Below are 22,742 nucleotides of genomic sequence, written 5' to 3'. Positions count from 1 at the left end.
CACGCGCCTACTTAAACCCCGCCCTGTTTGCTCAGGCGGCCGATGGAATTTGACACACTAGCCACGCCTACCGCGCCAAAGCGGCGCCTGTGATTGGCTGCTCATTCTGGTTACCATAGGCGTCGACTTCCGGAATGCGGAGGCTGGAATTTCAGGTTCTAGTGCTAGTGGGTTTCAGAGGGGAAGTGTGCGCTTATTTCCGTGGAGGGTTTGTTTAATTTTAATTCTTGGAAATTTATTAATGTGTCCTTACACGTCTTTGTAGGGAAGTATGACCGAAAGCGCGGTGAACAAGGAGGCGAACGGGGACGTGTGTCAGCACCGGGCGGTGAACGGCGTGAAACCGGGAAGAAGCAGCGCAGTGAAGGATCAGCAGCGGTGTCACCAGGAAAATCTCCGGTCCTTCTACAAACATGACGAGAAGGTGAGCAGGTTATGACCTCTACATAACGCGTTATAAACTCTCTCACCTCACAAGTACACCTGGATCAGTTCTCAGCACCTGCCTGAAAACTTCACACTTCATCCCGAGCTGATCTCGGATCAGAAAGTTCAACTCCAAGCCCAGCCCTGGAGCTGTTTATTTACCTCTGGGTTCTCTGAGTTTTATCACCACACCGTCTTCGACTTGTTTATCAAGCGTGACAAGCTAGTACTTTGCACAGAAACTAGTGATTTTATTTTATTTTTTAAAGTTTTTTTTGTATTTTTACACACAGCATTGACAGAGTGTATTAATCAAACCCCTGTCTGAGTTGTGTACTGCTTTCCCTGTTTCTGTCAGATTTCCCGGATTCCTAGATTTGTTAAGTCAGTCATGTATTTAGGTCACATTGGGGTTTTTAATGATTCTTCTGCTGCATATAACTTGAGTATCTTGGGAAGGCAGACAGGACAGTAATAACATGAGAGAAAACAAACACACACACACGCACGCGCCCGCGCGCGGTTTTATGTACAGTTAGTAAGATGTGAAAGTCTTTCAACAAATTCTGTCCAGAGATTACGGAAGTGAGCGGGAGTAAGGGCGTGACATCAGGGGAATAACGTGATGAATAAAACCACGTGTGAAAATCAATCCATCCTGGGCAAATGTACATTAGTCACGTGACGCAAATCATGTGAAAGTAAATATAAAAAATAAACATACCACTCACAGGACATTAAATACTCGGACAGTAAATACTACAGGCAATAAATACTCGGGAGAGTAAATACTATAGGCAATAAATACTCCGGACATTAAATACTCCGGACATTAAATACTCTGGACATTAAATACTCGGGACAGTAAATACTACAGGCAATAAATAATCGGGAGAGTAAATACTATAGGCAATAAATACTGTAGGCAATAAATACATGGGACAGCAAATACTATAGGCAGTAAATACTATAAGCAATAAATACTATAGGCAATAAAAACTCGGGAGAGTAAATACTATAGGCAGTAAATACTATAGGCAGTAAAAACTCGGGACAGTAAATACTATAGGCAATAAATACTCGGGAGAGTAAATACTATAGGCAGTAAATACTCGGGAGAGTAAATACTATAGGCAGTAAATACTCGGGAGAGTAAATACTATAGGCAGTAAATACTCGGGAGAGTAAATACTATAGGCAATAAATACTCGGGAGAGTAAATACTATAGGCAGTAAAAACTTGGGAGAGTAAATACTATAGGCAGTAAATACTTGGGAGAGTAAGTACTATAGGCAATAATTACTTGGGAGAGTAAATACTATAGGCAATAAATACTTGGGAGAGTAAGTACTATAGGCAATAAATACTTGGGAGAGTAAATACTCTGGACATTAAATACACGGGACAGTAAATACAACAGGCAATAAATAATCGGGAGAGTAAATACTATAGGCAGTAAATACTATAGGCAATAAATACTATAGGCAATATATACTCGGGACAGTAAATACTATAGGCATTAAAAACTCAGGAGAGTAAATACTTGGGACAGTAAATACTCGGGACAGTAAATAGTATAGGCAATAAATACACGGGCCAGTAAATACACAGGAGAGTAAATACTCTTGACAGTAAATACTAGGGATAGCAAATACTCTAGTCAATAAATACTCTAGTCATTAAATACCTGAGACAGTAAATACCTTGGACAGTAAATACCTTGGACAGTAAATACTCGGGACAGTAAATACTCTGGATGACCAAAAATCCAGGCAGTAAATACCCTTTAGCTGTACTCCATAGATCTAAATTAATTTGTGATTTTTAATTGTTTGCATGACGATCAGGATCCGAGTGCAGCTAATTCATGCTCATGTTTATCCGTGCTCCTTGGTATATTCATTAGCGACGTTACTAGACACAGTTCTGTGCTCCTGTGAGACATGCGGTTTTAAATTACTGGCTTAATGTGAATGCTGGAAAGTGTGGCATTGTTTTGGGCTTATGACTCAAGTCCAGTTTCACACCTAGCGTCTGGCTGGATGTGTAGGACGTTTGCGTCGTTGGAATTAAACGCTAACACTGCCAATTTAGCGATGGAGACTTAAAGAAATAAACCCTAAACGAGTACACAGACGTTAAAAATGACACATTTATAACGTGTTGCGTTCAACCATATTAAACAGTCAAAACATTCATTCTTAACTTTCTAATAATTACAGTATATCCTGATATTCAACACACGCACTGCAGCTATCATGTAAAATATCGTCTGAGAGTATATTTTAGATATAAATGCATCTTTAAAGTCGTTAAATATTGGCTACGATTTCAGCCATTTTCTCTTCTTTTTAAAAAGTACATTGGGTTTAGAGCAATTTCTTTATTTTTATTTCCTGTCCAAAAGTTTTCTTAATAAGTTTTCTTAAGTATCTTAATTTTTTAATGCTTTTTTTTTGTCCCCCAGTAGTTATGGAATACACCAAGACCTGTTTAATTGACAGATCTTTTTGCTAAACAAATCTTATTACAAAGCAGATCTTTTTGCTAAGTGAAACTTTTTTCTAAGCGAATCTTTTTTCTAAATGAATCTCTTTGTTAAATGAATGTTTTTGCTATGTAAATCTTTTTGCTAATTGAAACGTTTTACTTATAGAATCTTTTTGCTACGTGAATCTTTTAGCTAAGCGAATCTTTTTGCTACATGAATCTTTTAGCTAAGCGAATCTTTTAGCTACGCGAATCTTTTAGCTACGCGAATCTTTTTTTTTTGTTTTTTTTTTTCTAAGCGAATCTTTTTTCTAAGTGAATCTCTTTGGTTTCTGACTCGCAGCTTCACCATAGCGAGTGTAATGGAGGCTTATACAGCAAGCCCTTCATCGAGTCGTTTGAAGAGACCCCGATGCTGGTGGCCGTACTCACGTACATGAGCTACGGCATCCTCACCATCTTCGGCTACCTGAGAGACTTCCTCCGCCAGTGGAGGATCGAAAAATGCCACATCGCTAGAGAAAGAGAGGAACAAAAGGTAAAATTCATATTGCTAATAACAGTATTTCTGGAATCATACTGTATACTTATTATTTTATATATATATATATATATATATATATATATATATATATATATATATATATATTATTTTTTTCTCTCTCGACTTTCAAGGATTTCGTCCCACTTTATCAAGACTTTGAGAATTTTTACAACCGAAACTTATACATGAGGATCCGGGACAACTGGAACAGGCCCATATGTAGCGTGCCCGGGGACAAGATGGACCTGGTGGAGCGAGTGTCCCACGACTACAACTGGACCTTCAGGTGAGCAGCTCTGACCCCGGGGTTAAAGTTAAAGAAGGAATTTGTGATATGTTTTTAGAGCGCTCTACTGCTTGACTTGCAGTTATAATGAAAACAATAAAAAAAACCTTGTGTGTTTTTTTTTGTTTTGTTTTGTTTTATTTTTATCAGCCAGGCTCGCTTCTTATTTTGAATCAGCGTACGCCTTGTGTAGTAAACATTCTGAGGCTCTGTTTCCATTGGGGGGTGGGGTGGGGGGGTGTAGGCGGGGGCTAATTTCTGGGCCAGAAAAATATAAACATGAAGAAACCAGTTCATGCATGGAATGGTAGTTTTGCTGATGATGTAATTGTTACAGGTGTAGAAAAGGGTTGGGGAATATGACCATCCGGATTGATATTGTGTAATGATTAGAAACTTTTTTTTTTTTTCTTTCTTTTTTTTCTTTTTTTTTTTTAAAACTGCTACTACTACAAACTCTGATAGGAAGCAGCTGATTTGGATAATACAATTTTGTACTGAATCTTTAACCTCTGACTTTTTCAAGCTAAAATTTCAACTGTAATTACAGACTTGACCTTTTTAAAACAAATTTAAAAAATTAATAGAATAAGGTTTTTTAAAAAAAAAATTACGCAACACTACTGTTTATTTGGCCGAAGGTTAGAAACCTGTGCAATGATATTTTGTTGTAAAAATCAAAAAAATATTGTGTCTAGTTATGCAAACTACATGAATTTTAAAGGTACGGTGTACGTTAAAAGATACAAAACACCACCTGCTTATATTTATATTACTTTTTATATTCCATGCATTCAGAATTAACCCTTATAATTGTTTGTTTTTGTCAAAAAACAAAAGTATACCTCCAAATTAACATTCGCCTCGACCGTAACTGTACGTTTTCTCTTAAATTTCAGTGAAAAACGCTTGGAGTTTAGCTTTACAAACCGCACCTTTAAGGCTAGTAATGCTTAAGCACCATGTTAGCGTTTGTGAAGCCCTTTTCTGTTCCGGCCTTGGCGATAAGACGCGGCGTAAATCACAGAGCAGATACAGACCCGGCTCAGAGTGGCTTTCAGCTCTGGGTTTGATTTTCATAACACAGGCATTTTCTCTCGCAGCTACACAGGTCGAGTGGTGAAAGACGTGATCAACATGGGCTCGTATAATTACCTGGGCTTCGCCGTGAACAAGGGCTCGTGCGCCGACGCGGCGGCGGACGTCACTCTGAAGCACGGCGTCGGCGTGAGCAGCACCAGGCAGGAGATGGGTGTGTGTTCGTTCAGCACAACACCTTATTTATCTCGACACTGTGAATTATTACAGCCTGCTGAAGTGATTTGCTTTCCGTGGGCTGCTAATTCTCAGAAAATCACACGCCCGCCCACACACACACACACTGTCACACACTCTCTCTCACGCGCGCACACACACACACACACACGCCCTGTAGTAGGTGTTTACACTGCAGGAAGTGATCTTGTGGTTTATCTTGGCTGACTGCACCATGTTTTTTATTATTTTATTTTCCTTCTTTTTTTTTTTTATAGGTAACCTGGACAGACATGAGGATTTGGAGAAGCTGGTGGCGAGGTTCCTGGGCGTGGAGTCGGCCATGGCGTTCGGGATGGGTTTCGCAACCAATTCCATGAATATTCCAGCTCTGGCTGGCAAGGTACAGAGTGAACATCTGTCCTAAATCGCAGCACACGATCTAATCTTAACCATGTCGTTTCACATGGACGAGACTGAAATCGTGACGTGTTCTTGAAACTCTGGTATCTTAATCGAAGTCCCCTTAAATTGCTGTATTGTGGACGTTTCCTATTATTGTTGCGGTTTGTCTTCTATAAGGATTTCCAGGAAGACCGTTTCGACAAGATCCGCGATTTTTTAAAAAATCCGATACAAGCCAAAAATCCTGCATCCGGCAGTTATTTCCGCACGATGCAATACCAGTGTAACCAGTGGGGGCGCTGTAGCAATAACAAAAGGTTAAGAAACATCTCTGTTTTCAGGATAAGATTGATTTTAGTGAATTATTTAACGAACTATCTTTGCATGACAAACCATAAAGTAGCCTTCTGTACCTTCATCGTGCTCCATAACTCGGACGTCAAGGATGATACGGTATACGTTAGCTGTTTAAGAGCTAATATAAGCTACTGAGCGCTACACTAAGTCAAAACGTAACGAGTACAAGTAGAACAATCTGTACGTCGAAGACAGGAGTGTCGATAGCCAGGGAGTAAACGTGTTTTTTGGTTACAAAACATTGATTGTAATGAAAGTATTTGTTATTGAATCCCTTCCATCTTCATCGAGCATGGTATTAGCGTGCTAATTTAACAGCGTAAGCTAACGTTACCTCGCACACTCTCGAAGTAAATCTACTGTTGATAAGTTATACACTTGCATCTAGAAAAACCCCACCCTGGCCTCACACTTGAATATTTTGCTCCTCCACATCTTCATATTCATGTCATTTTGGAACTTGCGTGTCAGCTAATGAATATTTATGAACCCTAGGTATTTACTTATGAATATTCATGCCTAGTGAAAGCAGGAATTTATTTATAGAAGTTTATCACGAATGCTTTCTGAGGGGGGGGGGACATTATAAACTTCAGAAAGAACACAAAACGCACGCTCGAAAACAAGCTGGTGCATACGGTACGAGACGTGCGTTTGCAAATCGGAGAAATTCCACAACTTCCCTTTTCCTCACACACGCCGGAACACCACGGATCTTTCAGTTCCTCTTGTTACAGAAATGAATGAGCGTTGTGTAATTACGAGGACGGAGATCGATTTCGACACAAACTGAAAATAAGAGCGTTAATCCTCCCACGAGGCCGCATGTACCATACAAACCAGTCTGCTGCGTCACCGGAGCCGTTCCCGTCTGATATTGTGTTTTCTTTTGTGTATGTGCAGGGCTGTCTGATTCTGAGCGACGAACTGAACCACGCCTCTCTAGTTTTGGGAGCGCGTTTATCTGGCTCCACCATCCGGGTTTTCAAGCACAACAGTGAGTACACACGAACGTTTTATTCCCAGTTCTTGAACAAATGAACCCTCCTGATCCATTATTTCAGTACCAAAGGTTGTAGTGGTACATGTTTAAACTTGATACGTATAACAACGGACGGTTCTGACGGGTGGGTGTGGTCGTGGTCGGCTGCTCCGGTTGTTGCCGATTGGTTACTTGTACCACATCACACAACACTTTAAATAAATAAATGAATGAATTAATTAATTAAAAAAAAAAACCTAAACAAACAAAGTTCCGCTGCTGAGTCCGGAGTTGAACACGGTGTTAAAACCTCCCAGACGTATACATTGCATTCTCGATCGAAGAAAAGCCCGGTTATGCAGCAATAACAAAGGCTCTGTTGATGGACATGAGCTTCCCCGCTGCGCATGCTCGGTTTCAGGATCTCCGATTTCAGCTGCCAGATCGTCCACTCGTCCGAGTGCGTTTTAAGAAGTCGTACAGCCTTAAATCCGTGCAACGTGAGACACGTAACATGATCGACATTTAAACACAGTTTGCTGTCGTTTATCAGCGTTTAACTGCGCTAATTGCTTTAATTACGGAAACAGGCTCGGTAAGTTCAGCCCTAAGGAACAGAAGAAGTACTTTTTTTTTATTTTTTTATTTTCTGATCATATATAGTAGTAGAACTCACTAAGATATTTAGCGTGTCTGAATGATTTCATATTTCCAACAACCATCTGAAGGAACGAAAATCATTTGAATTTCTTTATACCGTGGGTTGTCGTCGTCGTCGTCGTCAAATGCTAACAAATGCTAATACTCTTCATCGACGAGTCGTTTCATCAGTACGTTTGTTGCAGTCGGTTAACTCTCGCACCACTTTTTGAACTAGTACTAGAAGTTCTTTAGGTTCCAGTATGGGTTAAAAAAAAAAAAAAAAAAAAAAAAGGATTAAATGAAGCTCTAGTAAGTTCCACATCTTCTTGTGTAGCATTACTGTCGCATTCTGAAGGTGAAAATAAAATAAAATAAATCATTTCTTCCATTGAGGGCATTTTAACATGTACCTGAACATTCTAGTTAATGATTTGTTTGCAGTGCATTTTATGACACACACACCCACACACACACACACGCGCAAACACTCTTACTCACAGCTTTCGCCTGTTGACACGCCGGCCTACGGATAGTTTCCTTGGACGAGCTCCAACGTGCACAAAAGGACATCCACCCAATTTAATGTCGATGGAACACACAACCCTGTAGTTCAGCCATGTTTATTATTTCAGTGCAGCTCTCGGAGTAGCGTCGAGGGTGTTTTTTTTTTTTTTTTTTTTCTCTTTTTTTTTCTTTTCTCCCCTCCCCCTAGGTGAAAATGCCGGAGCCTCTTCGGATCGACCTTAAACGCCATCTCTCTCTGTTTTGTCGCTCGAAAAAGTCACTCCCGTCATGATTTATTTATTTTTTTTGGCCGCGTTACTCTGGATGAAACCCTTAAAGCGTCGATTTGCACGATCACGCTAGTGACTTGTAAATCTTCTAAATGAATGAAAAACCTGAGCGGAATGTGTAATACGCCATCACTCGTGTTTTCTGAAGTCCCCGCAGTCTCCTTGTTACCAGTCAGTTTATTGACCCTAACGTCGCTAAACCCGTGACGATAATGACTCGCGCCACAGTGTTTATTTGACGTGAAGGTCAGGAGCGTTTATCTGAGGACGGACGGATATTTAACCACCCAAAGGGAGCGCTTCTGTACTAAACATGGATGACTGTTCGTCATCTTATCACCATACCGACCACCGTCGCAGTAAAAATGCCTCCTTTATTAGTCTTTAATAGCCGTAAATACTATCTGTAAACGGAAATGGATTTTTATCCATTTATTGTTAATTGTTATCGCTTACGCTAGAGCAGCTATACATTTGTTCGCGCTCCAAACTCGGTCTTTCTAATCTCCGTTGAATGAATATAATGAGATGCAACTTGATGATAAGAAGCAAAACTTTGGACTTTTGTGAAGCTTTGACACTGGACACTCCTTCCATAAATATATATATTTTTTATGTCTACATTACTACAAACCTGTGGTTTGTCCTGCGGCCGCTGTTCTATTACAGAAACTTTAATTCTATCCACAGCACTGAGGTCGAGAGGTAGTTGATCAACTTTGTAGCTCCGCACTGGCTTCTTTTCAGTCCGAGTTTAAACCGAGGGATACTGAGGAAGTGGGTGGGCAGGTACGGGGACAAAAGGTCAGAGACAGGAAGAAGCAAGAGGAAGCATTGTTTTTAAGGGAACCAAACGTCCGATTCAGTTCTGACATGCGAGAGAGGGCGAGCATCCGTATCTTGACCTCTTTCCGTATTGAATAAAGAAACCTGGGCCTGATTGCAGCCGAAGATGCGAATGAGTCTCAGCGGGCGTGCGTCAAAGGATATATACGGACGTAACAAGATGTGAGAGTGTGTAGAGTTTTAGATTAGAATTTTATTCCTACAAATCAGTTTTTGATCACTGTTAATCCCAAGGAACATATCCTCCAGGTCTTAATTTCTGTTAGACTTAACACCGTTGATGATTTCAGATCGAAACGACACGAGATATAAACCGAGAAAGTGCAAAAATTATTCAAAAGAAGTGGCCCCAGAATTGCGCCTTGAGGTATCCCTGATGTATGTGGTGTAGCTAAAGAGGTTATTATATAATATAATATATAATGTTTAATGTTTGTTGTTCTGCTCTCATGGGAACATGTGACAACGTGAAATATATTTATATAACTTGTGCTAGGAATGCATATTTAAATAAGAAATCCAGCTAGAGGAATTCATGCGAAAATTAAAGAAACGTCTGTTAATTATCTCAATATAAGCCTTCAGGGTATTTATAATGTAGCTTTAGAACATGTGCGTGGGACAATAAATGCGTCTCGGTATTTTGCGGGAACCAATAATGGCCTTAAAGATACGGCGCACATCTGGTCCACATCTGCGGCACAGCATATATATATATATATGTGTAAATATATATATATTTACAAACCCAGTGTAGCCTGTAATTGCCGGAGTTTTCCACTCACGTGTTCAAGGCCGTTTCAGGTCAGCGTATCGTTCATGAGCTTGCTAAATATTTTAACCTGAATACGATTAGGTCACCGTTTAATGAATTTCTGAATATTTGAGGGTTTTTTTTTTTTTTTTTTAACGGATGACGCTGTTTTGCTCGTCGCAGACATGCAGAGCCTGGAGAAGCTGCTCAGAGACGCGATAGTGCACGGCCAGCCCAGAACCCACCGGCCCTGGAAGAAGATCCTCATACTGGTGGAGGGGATTTATAGGTATATGAGCTGCTCTGTATTTAAATCGTAGGAGAAATCCTCGAGAAGTGTTTCATTGCACAAATTATTGTTGTTGTTGTTGTTTTTTTTTTTTGTTGTCTTTTCACTGTCCTATATGTATTTTCTATATATGCTTCTAAAGGAATGCATTAGACATATTTTCACTGAGGTTTGAGAACCTTTTGATGAACTAATAAGACCTACACAGTTCCTGGACAAGTTCCTCCTGTGCATTCCTGACCCATTCAGAACCTTACGATGAAATAAAAAGTTCCAGTACTCTAAAGAACAAGATCTACCCAGGTCCGGTATTCTAACGAATGAGAACTACATAGTTCCAAGACGGGTTGCTCCTTTGCCTTCCAAACCCATTCAGAACCTTTTGTGTTCTGAACTAAAGAGTTCCAGTACTCTAAAGAAGGAGAACTATGCAGTTGTTAACATTTCATGTAGGTTTTTTATTTAAAAAATTTTTTTTTTTATTAGACTCTTGCCTTTCACGTTGTTAAACCATCATTGCATCACGTAGGCTCGAAAACAGCACCTTTGCTAACGCTAATCGTGCCGAGCGATGCTTTACGTTGCGCATTTGAGGTATTTTGCTGTTGTCACATTTTAAACATTTGACATGTCACCGGATTAAAGTGATCATCCTTTGGGGGCAATTCAGTGCTCGGACCCCCTCGACGCTTATCTGGGTTATTTGCAAATGCACTGTTTCTACAAATATTAAACATGTATCTGTATAACTCCGCCCATTTTCTCAGCATGGAGGGCTCCATCGTGCGCCTGCCTGAAATCATCGCCCTGAAGAAGAGGTACAAAGCCTACCTGTACCTGGACGAGGCTCACAGCATCGGCGCTCTGGGTTCCCGGGGTAGGGGCGTGGTCGACTACTTCAACCTCGACCCTACAGACGTGGACATCATGATGGGAACGTTCACCAAGAGCTTCGGAGCAGCGGGGGGTTACATCGGCGGGAGAAAGGTGCGGCGCGTCGGCGTTTTGGGAACGTCGTATCCGTAATTGTGGCTTTCGAGACCTGGTTTTATTTTTCAAAAGATATTTATTTTATAATGCAGTGCTAGTGTTAAGAATAAACAGCAGTGTGTTAGCAGTTTGTGATCATAGAATGTTGCATGGGAATATTGTTACATATTTCCTCTCTCTCTCTCTCTCTCTCTCTCTCTCTCTCTCTCTCTCTCTCTCTCTCTCTCTGTGTGTAGGAGTTGATAGATTACCTGCGCTCTCAATCTCACAGTGCCGTGTACGCCACCTCCATGTCGCTTCCTGTTGTGGAGCAAATTATCACTTCTATGAAGTGCATTATGGGAGAGGACGGGACCACGATAGGTAAAAGTCTCATTTCTCAATTATGTTTTCTTTTCCTCGCCTCCCTTTTCCCTTCCCTCCCTTTTCCGCCCTTCCCTCTGACGAAGCGAGGACAGGAGGAATTTATTTCTGAATGAAATTTCACTTCACCTAATAGATGTTTATTGATAAACAAAGTTCTGTTAATCACCTTACTTCTCAACCTTATTTATTTATATATATATATATTTAAAAAAATTTACACAAGGAATGTTTTGTTTGACTTTTAAACCACAGCGCTGTTGCGTTCTCACGTCTGATCGGTCAGATGTTTCGTCTTCTATAACCGTAGCTGCAAATCCCAGGTGTGCAGAGTCGAATGCGTTCGTTTGTAATGCGTTCTCGTTTCCATAGTAACTGCTGGATTATAAATAAAGTGCAACGTGTCGTCTTGACCTCGTTGGCAAGCGGTACAGTACTTTGCCACGTGTGTACGGGGATGTAATCAAATTCGGGGTGGTGATAGCGAGTCTTATTCGTTGCGTCGTCTTGTTCCTGATTGTTTTCCTAGAACAGCATGACGTGGGCTGGGGGTGGGTTCTTTAGACACGTGAGGATTTTATTAACCCCCTTTGAATCATTTACGGGAATTTAGTTTTTGGGAGGGTTTTATTTATACTGTATAATTAAATCACATGCTGAAATAAAAATCTTTAAAGATGGCAGGCTTTGCACTGTGCCTGATATTGTGTGCCACTAGGGGGCAGGACTCACCTAGCGCTAGACCCTGTGTACGGCCGTAACGCGTGTCGTCATTGCATGGTGACAAACGTTAAGGAAAAAGCATTAATAAGTGTCATAAATTGTCCAAAAAAAACAAACCCAAAGAGAGAACTGTAATATTAGTGTTGGACTTTATTATTTTTTTTATTTCTCAGTGTTGAGTTCACTCCTCCTGTGAAAGCTGTTTACCTGGAGTGCCAGTGTTTCCACACCGCTGCACACACACACACCGAGCTTTGTTATGATTGCTTCCACATCTTGGATCAGTTCCTATCTGCAGCTTTAGTGTGTGAAACGAATACAGGCGCGAGCCAACAGGGGGGAAAAAACAACACACGGGCCTTTTCTGGTAATCCGTTGTGCGGGAACAGTGAGCCAGTGATGAAGTGTACAGAGTGTTCCACCCCACCCCCACCCCCACTACCACCCCCACCCCGACCCCAAATGAATCCGATCGTAATGGATATGTTTGATGCGTTAAGGATTACTCCTTTAGTTTTGGATCATAAGCTGTAAAGCTGTTCGCGAAATAGAATCAGAATAGATTAAAATATAAAACGTACATATTATTATCCTTTTTGACTCTTCCGTGACATGCTACAAAACGCCGGCACTGGAGACTCCTTACAGAAAGCGTCACCCTATCAACGATTATACACATAAACCCTCCCGTGATAAGGCGGGACTAAACCGCACTCGCCGTCGACGTTTCCCGTTCTTTTAACTGCTCTAGCGGCTGTTTGGTTTTTACGACGCAAATACAACCCTCGAGACGTTTATTTGCTCAAGATGCCGCACATAAACTTGGACCCGGATCAGAATCGGGTTTTTCAAAGAGAACGACTGAAGAGAAGGGAGAAGATGGTGTTTTTTTTCTTTTTCTTTTTTTTTTTTCTCCTTCTTTGTACACTTTCTCACCGCTCGTGAAATAAGACTGATTGCTTGTACAGATGTACAGACGGCGTCCAGGTAAAATATTTAGCCCCGGCGTTTAAACTCCAGAAATGTGTTAACAATTACCCACATGCAGCTCGGGCTCGATCCAGCTCTTTGATTGGACTCTCTGAACGGCTTCGCCACTCAATCACGGCCGGCAGCTACAACAAACAGGCCCTCCAGGCTTGACAGGCCCTCCAGGCTTGTCAGGCCCAGGTAGCGTTCACTGCGACTAATATGAGCGAAAGTAGACCAGCTTAGACGGCTTTGCCCATCTCTCGTGCACACGTGGGTTCCACAGTGGCCTTTTGTTTCACGCCGCCGTGACCGGGTTCTACTTCCTGATCCGGAGAGGATCACGCTGAACCCCCCGCGCTTGGCCTCTTCTCTCGTCACCTGCCGATTGACGGATTTGACGTCATTTCTGAGAAGCAGATCTAAGGTACATGAGCTCTCCCGGGCCAGGCTCGTGTTCCTCGTTATAGGAATACTTCGATTGCGAATACGTTTGCCCGAGGAAATCGTGAAGAAGTTATTCAGCAGGCTTTCATTATGACTGAGTTTAGTCTACTTGGGGAAGATTCGATCCTTTTATTATTTACAGAACAAACGGCGAAACTTTTTTTATCGAGTGAATTAATTAATTAATTAATTGTGGCGCTAACCTAGCTGGTCACGTTGCGGCTGTAAATGTTTGCGCCCCCTCGAGTTTCACTTCCGGACCACCCGTTCGGATTTCGCGGCTGAACGGCAGCGATATCGCCGCTTTAAGAGCGAGAGAGCAGGTTGCAGATTAACTAATGACATCGTTACAGATTAACTTCTTTCGGAGCATCTGTGATGGATTACGCGGGGAGGCGCGAAGAACAATCGGCCGAGTGTGTGTGTGTGTTTGCTCGGGAGGAGGTGGCGACTCAAAGAAAACTAATCGAGCGGAGGTCAGCGAGGTAGATAGCCTCATGGGAACGCACACGTCTTCGGGTTCCTTCTCCTCGTTCGGCCTCGTAGTCAAGCCTCCTTTATATAAATTCATCCTTTATATATATGTTTTTATTTACTATTTTAAGAGCTAGCCGTAGTCAAATTGGCAAATGCCTACGAGTCTGGAAGCGAGAACCAGTGAGGGGATTGGACATGGTGTCGTTATGTTGCCATGACAGCAATTAAAAAATTTTTTTTTTTATTTATTAATGTAAATTTCGAAGCAGTTTATTCACGGAGTAACGATAAAGACCCGCTTTTCACGTCCGGATCTTCCTAGGCAGTGAAAGCTTACCCAGACGTTGATATTTAACCCGTATATCATTTCCCGAATCGGCGTTCCTCTACGTCGGGCCCGTGATCCACGGACGCTCTTTGAAGGAGTCGGTATCGGCTTTGCTCAGCAGGTCACGTTCCGCTCCCGCTCGTAGAACGCTCTTTCACAGTGGGCTTAAGAGTCTCCGAGTCAATTCGCAGTCGGCTGTAAATGTGCTTTCGCGTCTCCGCGTGCGCCGTTAACCCCGCTGTTACGCGGGTGTCGGGTTCGTTTTGGGCGCCGGCCTCAAAGCGGCGGGGAGCTCGCGTGATTTCTGGTCACTCGGCAGCCGTTCGGTTTCGAAGTACGTAGGAGTAAACGTGCTAGTATTTGGGGGGGGTGTTAGGGGGCGATACCGGTTTCTTGACGTGCGAGGTCAGGATTAAGGAGCCGACAGCTGCTGAAGAATTCTCGGGCTCGTTTCGCAGATGCAATTCGAAGAGGCTCGATGAAGGGCGGAGCTGTAAGCTGTATTCAAATATAAATGTACATTTTAATTACATGCACGCAGGGTTGGGCGTGATACGCTGATTTATTGTTATTATATATATATATATACATATATATATATATATATATATATATATATATATATATATACTGTTTTTTTGTAAAAGCTAAATCTTACCACTACAAAAATTCAAAAACGGAGACAGTTCCGCTTTGTTTCTGCCCGTCTCATTGTTTGTGTCCTGGTATTTTGGGAATCCGTATATCTGAGGGTCATTGTGGAGCCTAATTGCCCCAGTGTGTGTATTTGGGACTTGCCAAACACCAGGCATCCATCTCTGTCCGGAGATATCGACAAGCTTGGGTAGTGAACTCGGTAACATGTGTTTTAGGTGCTCGAGCGTGTCTGTCCGTCTTTCAGTGAGCGAATACGCGAGACAAAACACGTCTTGCTATTCGCTCTCTAATCTAATTTTATGTGAAGCCCAAACAACCGATAATATTGGAACGAGTGGCGTTCCAGATCCTAAAGCGGTAACTACGGGGACTCCGATTGGCCCGTGGTGTAACTAGGTCAAGCTTAGATTTCTCATGCTTTATATAGAATCGTATCCGGTGTCCCGTCCGGGCTCGTTAATCTTCCGCATGATGAGCTGCGAATGAGCTGTACGGCTGTGAAATGCCTCGCCGTAGAGATAATGGTCCGCTCTCGTCGGCGAGATTGTGGGGTTCGAAATAAAGGACGGCTGAAACTCGGGAGTAGCCTAGAAGCCGCTGTAAAGCCTCGCCTTGCCCGGCTCCGGAGACCCTGAACTTCACGTGGATGTTTGTACTTATCTCACCCCTTTAGATGAAAAGGAAGTGCAGAGGAACTGGGTTTTTTCGGGGGGGAGCGGCCCCCCACATCTGGAAGCTCTTTCGTCCCTTCCCTCGCTTCAAATCCTGCAGCCCCGTGTCTGGAAGGAGTTATGGGGGGGGGGGGGGGGTCCACTGTGAAACTAACTGTTGAAAGGGTACCCCAGAAAGATTTACTTTAGAGAGCCTTTCTCTATCCCAGCACCACCATCCCACCACCACCACCATCCCCAACCCCCACCTCCTGGAGGGCCTGCTCGACCATTCAAGGGCTGGAAGTCCAGCAGTTTACGTTCCTCTCCAAACCTTATTGCTTTCAGATGCTCTTTTCGTTAAACCCGGTTTGCCTAGTGACTTTCTTTAGTGCAAATGTCGCCATTAATTAAGGGCTCTCCTAGGAACCGGACCTGTTGTCTGGTGCCTGGTGACCTGGTGCCGTCAGCAGTAATAGCCGCCGGTTTATACGTCTCTCCGATCTCAATCAGAGCAGATATTATTGTGCTCGGTATTCGTCAAGCTCCGCCTTGACCGCGTCTTCTGCACGGACACTAGACCGGGCTTTTCTCGGTCCAGGCTTTTCTCGGTTCTGAAACCGAGAACCAGTGACGTGACCGGATTCCAGTTGGAGTCTACTTTACTTTACAAATGCCAAAAAAGACGTGAGCGGCCCAGGGAGATTTATCTCCGGAGGTTTTTTTTAATTTTTTTTTTTTATTTATTTTTTTTTAAGAAACCGCGTCCAACTCTGATTGGACGGAGAGAGATGATCCAAGGCGGAAACATGCTATAAACAAACAGCCTTTGAAATATCAACAGTTTGTTCCGAGCAGATGAATTTGGAAGGCCTGCTTTGTGATTTATCGTGGAAGAATTTGCGAGACACCGCGCCGCTTTTAGAGAAGGCCTGCTTTGTGACGCATCACCAAAGAATTTTTTTTTTTTGTATATATATATATATATATATATATATATATTTCACCGCCGCACGATCTTCCAGTTCGGAAAGCTTCCGTTCTTGTTTGTTCACTCTTTCCGTGCACGCCGAGGAGCGGCTCTGTTGTTGAAGAAATTTGGTCTGAGGACGTACCAACCATTTTTTCTGGTAATTGCAGCAAACTGAAGAGGAGTTGTTTACGCACGAGGCGAGAGATACCTACGGTGATGTCGTTGAAGGATTTGACGTCGTAGTTTAAAAATATTCCGCACGGTCGGTTGTTGGTTAAAAACCCGATGGCTGATTACGTTCAGATCTTAACCTGGTGGAAATGTGGATCGGTTCTTCAAAAAGCGTACCCTGGGGTAAGAGCGAGGGCAGAGGACGTGTAAACAAAGTGTTTCACGTTAGACGCCGTCGGGGCTTTGTTTCATTACTACAAAGCGAGTGACCCGGTCATGAACTCCAAGCCTTTCGCAAGTGCGCATCCAACATGCACTCGCATGGTCTGCCTGTCTTGTTCCATCCTTCACCCACGTTACTGATTTCAGGGGGGAAAGAAAAAAAACAAACAAACACTAAGTTCTGTAAAGTAAAACCTACCTCCAGGTTTGACCTCTGAGAACGTATTCAAGGTGAACACGTCAGTCTCTGGACATCTCGTTGCAGATCGATCGGCTCGTCTCTTTCGACCGATCTCCGCCACGTCCGGCACGAAGGAAACACCGCGGTGAGACGTTAACACGGAAGGACAAATTCCTTAGCGCCATTCCTTGGCGTGCACGGAAAGTTCGACCGGCTTCCCAGAAATCCGAGCCCTTCCGAACAGATCACGCAGTGGTCTCTCGCGAATATCTTCCGCCAGGCGTAACAAAGCAGGCCTTCTCTAAGCGATACGTCCGCTCTGGGGCGAATTGTAGATTTTCCGAAACGTTTGTTTGTTTGTTTACAGCATTTCTGCCTCTCTGTCTAATCTCATTCGGATGAAGAGCTCCTCTGCTGCTCCTCGCAGGTTGCGTGGTATTTATTTATTTATTTATTTATTTATTTATTTATTTATTTATTTTTGTTTCTCCCCCCGCCGGCTGATTAGCATCTCTGGCAAGGACACGCGGGCTTACACGGAGCTCAAGTGCGATAAAACCCTCACGCTGCAAACACGAGTCGAAACCAGCGTCCGTGGTGTGCTGTGATGACATCACAGGGGAAACTTTTTTTTTTTTTTTTAAAGAAGTCCTATAAAATCAGCAGGTATAAAATATTCCCGCTTTAACGATTCAGGACCGGCTGCGTGCGTCGCTCTCGCTCCAGCGTGATGATAAAGTTTATAGCTCAGATGGTCAGGTTTCCTATTAACTCCACTAATAGGTCCTGTGGATTGGTAACTTTTTAAAAAAAAATATATATATTTTTTTTATTTTTTAATTGTCTGATCGCATGGAAGAGCCGTGGAAAAAGCAGATGAATGCCAAGTCCAAAACGACCCACTTTTAGTGTTTGAGATGCCTTTTTTTTATGTTTGTTTATTTATTTATTTATTTATTTATTTATTTATTTTTAAACACAAATTCCAGGCAGGGATCGCATCCAGCAGCTGGCGGAAAATACAAACTACTTCCGCAGGAGGCTGAGGGAGATGGGCTTCATCATCTACGGCAACCATGATTCACCTGTAGTTCCCATGATGCTCTACCTGCCCGCCAAAATCGGGTAAGTGCGCAGAGCTTGGCTTCAATCAGAGAAGACGGCAGCGCTCGAATTCATCCGTGTGTGTGTGTGTGTGTGTGTGTGTGTGTGTGTGTGTGTGTGTGTGTGTGTGTGTGTGTGTGTGTGTGTGTGTGTGTGTGTGGTTTTCAGGGCGTTTGGTCGGGAGATGTTGAAAAGGAACATAGGTGTGGTTGTCGTGGGCTTCCCTGCCACGCCCATCATCGAGTCCAGAGCTCGTTTCTGCGTGTCTGCGGCTCACACCAAAGAAACGCTGGACGCGGTAATAAACGCAGCACCTCTACACACACACACACACACACACACACACACACACACACACGTCTACACGTACAGTCTCTGATTACTGAAGCTCTTCCTTGTTCTTTACACCACCGCACTTTTGAAATCTCGATTCCGATTGGTCAGGTGTCTGACAGTAGTTCCAGCTACCCTCACACAGAGATCCGTTCCTTACGCTGGACGTTTTAACGTCCTTGATATGTAGGAGATGAGGTCAGGAACGAGAACACACACACACACACACACACAGACACACACACACACACACACGCCTGTCTTTGTTTGAACGCGATCAGCGATAAAGGAACGCGAGGCCACGTCTTCAAAGTGTCCCGCGCAGTAAATTAATCGACGGTGTCGGCTCTCTCGGCTCTCGGAGTCGACAGGTTTACATAAGAAGGGCCTGCCGGTGGGGGGTGGGGGTGGGGGGGGGGGGGGGGGGGGGGGGGGATTCTGCTCTGCTCTGGCAGGAGATCAAAGAGGCATCTTAATCTGCCTCCCCAAGGACCCTTGATTTTAAGCACGCTGAAAAATCGCCCCTCCACCTCTCCTCCTCGGGAGAAAGAAAACAGGGTCTAACTTTGATCTGACCGCTCATCGCGTCCGTGAGCATCTCTTTAAGAGCGAGGTGTTTTTCCGGGGTTGTTTTGTTTTGTTTTGTTTTGTTTGTCCAGCTGTGACATCATCAGGAATCGGAGGAATATCAGGATCCCGGCGCGTGACGTAGCTTTCAGCCTTTCATGTGGTGTTTTTTAGTTGTATTTTTTATTGCTGTTTGCTAACGATCCTCTCGGCGTTATTCATGCCTCCTCTTGAACGCGTGAGGTTGGGTTGTTTGTTTATTCATTTCTTTATTCGGCGACCCTTTTCTCCTCCGTGAGCTTCCACCCCTTCACGCGCCTCCACGTGACCTCGGGGCGGAGCTGGACAGCTTTAGGGGTCGAAAACATCTAGAGTTTCACTGCCTCGTTCACACCACAGATGATATCACTGCACATCATCATAATAATAATAATAATAATAATAAACAAATTGAAACAATATTAACCGGGACTATGTGTGCCGCATCTCACCTCATCTCATCTGTAAAATGAACACGTATATGAAGCAGTGATCTGACTAGCAGTTGCAGGTGACGGTGTGAGTGTGTTGTTGTTGTTGTTGTTGTTGACTTGGTGTGTGTTTTGTAGGCCCTGAACGCGATCAACGAGGTGGGAGACCTGCTGCAGTTGAAATCCTCGCGCCACAGAATCCTCCCGTCTCTCGATCGGCCCTACGACGAGACCACGTACGAGGAGTGTGAAGACTGAACGCCTTCCGTCCCCGGTGGAAACGTGCACCGCTCTCTGTCCTTCCACAAGATCCACTGAACCACTCAATACACTTAATTTTTTTTTCTTCTTTTCTTTTTTTCTCATCGTGTTTTTGTGAAGCACATGGCACTCATAGTACACTTTCTTTCTTTCTTTCTTGCCTTCTCTGTCAGTTCTCATTGCTCATATTTGACATTCAGGATCTGTCCTTAACTCACTGTGTCATTTATTTTGAGGGGGGAAAAAAAAAAAAACAAGCTTCAAATCCTCGCTGCCAACCACATGATGCTTTGGACCGCTTTATTGTGCTCGCTAAAGCCATATGTAACTGTAACCCTCAAGCCGCTTTCTTTCACGTGCACAAAGCATCTTTTTGAATAAGTAGGACCAGACTGGCGGCGGGAACAAATGATCAATCCCAGAGACGCTGGCTTGTTAAATCAGCTCTTTCCCTTTTTTTTTTTTTTTTTTTTTTTTTTTTTCTTTTTTTTTCTTTTTTTCCCCCCTCCTCTGTAGCTTTGTTAGCAAAAAATCTCAGCTTTTTTTTTTTTTTTTTTTTTTAACAAACATTTACGTTTCGATTCGCAGTGCCTGGCGTCTGGTGTCTGTCTTTCTTCGAACACTTAGAAAGTTTATTTCTTTTTCTTTTTATTCTCCCTCCTAAGACATCAATCACAACGTCGGTGTCGAGGGGAAAAAAAAAAAAAAAAACCACGCTCGGCTCGTGCACATCTATCAAATCTATCGGCGTTCAAACATCGATCAAGTTGCACTTTAGGGAAAACGTTTCCAGAGACACGTCCGTCAGTGTAAGATTTTACTCCCAAAGAAAGTCTCGTTAACAAGCTTTTAGGTTCAAGTGGAACGTCGTAATATCACGAATGACTTAAAAAAAAAAAAAAAACGTAGGGTTTATAGGAATGTCTTAAGTTGTCGTCTTTTTTATTTTTTTATTATTATTATCGTTATCATTTATTCATCCGTGTCACCAGTCTTAACACCTGCTTCATGTCTTTTTCCCAGATTCTCTGCTGTGTGCGTGTACATATTTATTTATTATGAATAATGACGTCTCGTCCTTGTTCTTTTTGCGGGGAAAAAAAAAAGCGTTGTTATTATTATTATTTTTTTTTTTCCCCCCCGTCTCTGGCAGCTCCAGAAATCCTCGAAAAAGTTGTGCACGCTCACGGTGCGAATACTACTGATGAGAAATCTTAATCCGTGACCTTTCCGAATGCGTGCGGAAATTTATTATTATTATTTTTTTTTTTTACAAAAATTATTATTAGAAAGGTTCTGAAACGAACACACAGTGGCTTTCGTGCCTCGTCCTGTACTACTTCGATCCATTCGTTCTTTATCAACGTCGCCGTCGTCGTCGTCCTACTATGCGTTCGTCTTCCGATTTCATTTTTATTTTAAAACAAACAAATAAATAAATAAATCGTCAATGTTGGGGGAAATGTCTTCGTGGACGGTTTGTCGTTTTTCTTGTTTGTCCCTTCGATTAAAAAACAAACGAACACAAAAAAACACGACCCACTGTAAAACACGAGAGCTGCAAGAAGTTATAGAACTGTTGTATGAAGATAAAATCACATCACGGAATAAAGCGAAGAATATTATGTATTGTGCTGGTGGTGGTGTGGTTTGTCCTCCTCGCAGCCTACGGAGCATCTGATCTCTTTTGTACACTTTTCTGGTCTTGAGTGAAGGCTGCGTCATGACTGGCTGTGTACGCTTCGGAGCACTGGATGAAAAGGTTTTTCACGGGGTGTGGTCTCTAACAGTTCTGGAAGGGTTTTGCGTGAAGCACTTCGGGTGTAAATTAGGATCCGTAGTTGTATTATTACTGTACAGTTCTAGGCCGATAAATCCTACGAACGCGGCGGGTAACGTTCCCAGCTAACGGCTCCGGCGTTCCCTGCTCCGGTTCCGGCTCGGGTTACCGTCTAGATGAAGTCGTACGTGTTCTCCTCATGTTTGCATGGCTTTCCTCGGGGTTCTCCGGTTTCCTCCCAGCTCCTAAAACCATTCTGGTAGGTGGAATTGGCTACTCTAAATTGTCACTTGGTGTGAATAAGTGCATTATTAAAGTCCCATCCAGGGTTTATTATTATTATTATTATTATTATTATTACACCCTGACCAGAATAATAGACTTATCATAAGCTTACTATAAGAATAACGCTATACTACACGTGCAAAACGGACACCAAAACGTTTAACGGTCCCAAAACGTTAAAAGTCCCCAAAATCCAAAATGTCCGTTTGTAAAATTATATTCGTTTTGGCGAGGAAGTGAACTCGGTTTGAATCGACAGACTTCAAAACGACTTTTAAATCCGTACAAACACTTTATAGCAGAACTGCGTGCTTTTTTTATGCATGAATGAAGACTTTTTAAATCCCTCAAACCCTTTACACTTCAGGGACATTAGAAATCTAAGCACTTAAGTGGTTTTTCATGCCAATATTTAGAAATAAATCTTTTTAAAAAAAAATTATTTTATTTATTTATTTTTTTTTTGAAGCCGCATGTCTTTATTTCTGCAAATCCTCAACTGCACTGAGTCACACTGAGTGCCGGGGAAATCCACTTACTCTAATCCCACCAGACCCACTTTCCCATCACACACTATTACTGTTATTGTCCTGATTGTGCATAGCTCCCGTGTGTGCTGCTGCATTAAAGAGGTCCAGCTCGGTCCCTCCTCCTCCTCCTCCTCCTCCTCCTCCACATAGTGTGACATCACACTAACAGAGGGCGACGTCACTGGGTGTCC

At 42.8% G+C, this 22,742-nt stretch overlaps 1 protein-coding gene across 1 annotated transcript; it reads left to right on the top strand.

Annotated features, from left to right (window-relative positions):
- The first annotated feature begins 123 nt into the window (after positions 1-123).
- Positions 124-21,585, top strand: sptlc2a (serine palmitoyltransferase, long chain base subunit 2a). Its single transcript, XM_017476208.3, has 12 exons — positions 124-424; positions 3,261-3,455; positions 3,593-3,747; positions 4,851-4,999; positions 5,280-5,404; positions 6,667-6,760; positions 9,965-10,070; positions 10,838-11,057; positions 11,297-11,423; positions 18,211-18,346; positions 18,494-18,623; positions 19,834-21,585. The coding sequence occupies exons 1-12, from the start codon at positions 272-274 to the stop codon at positions 19,951-19,953; spliced, it is 1,710 nt and encodes a 569-aa protein (XP_017331697.1). The 5' UTR covers positions 124-271; the 3' UTR covers positions 19,954-21,585.
- Positions 21,586-22,742: the final 1,157 nt, after the last annotated feature.

The sequence above is a fragment of the Ictalurus punctatus genome, chromosome 9, assembly GCF_001660625.3.
Source record: "Ictalurus punctatus breed USDA103 chromosome 9, Coco_2.0, whole genome shotgun sequence".
Classification (NCBI taxonomy): Eukaryota; Metazoa; Chordata; class Actinopteri; order Siluriformes; family Ictaluridae; genus Ictalurus; species Ictalurus punctatus.
The sequence above is the reverse complement of the archived record's forward strand: the minus strand, read 5'-3'. Positions and strand labels throughout refer to the sequence as shown.

Coding starts and splice junctions, on each gene's coding strand:
- sptlc2a (XM_017476208.3), top strand. CDS start 272: ATGACCGAAAGCGCGGTGAACAAGGAGGCGAACGGGGACGTGTGTCAG. Junction 6,761..9,964: donor CCGGGTTTTCAAGCACAACA/GTGAGTACACAC, acceptor TGCTCGTCGCAG/ACATGCAGAGCCTGGAGAAG. Junction 11,424..18,210: donor AGAGGACGGGACCACGATAG/GTAAAAGTCTCA, acceptor CACAAATTCCAG/GCAGGGATCGCATCCAGCAG.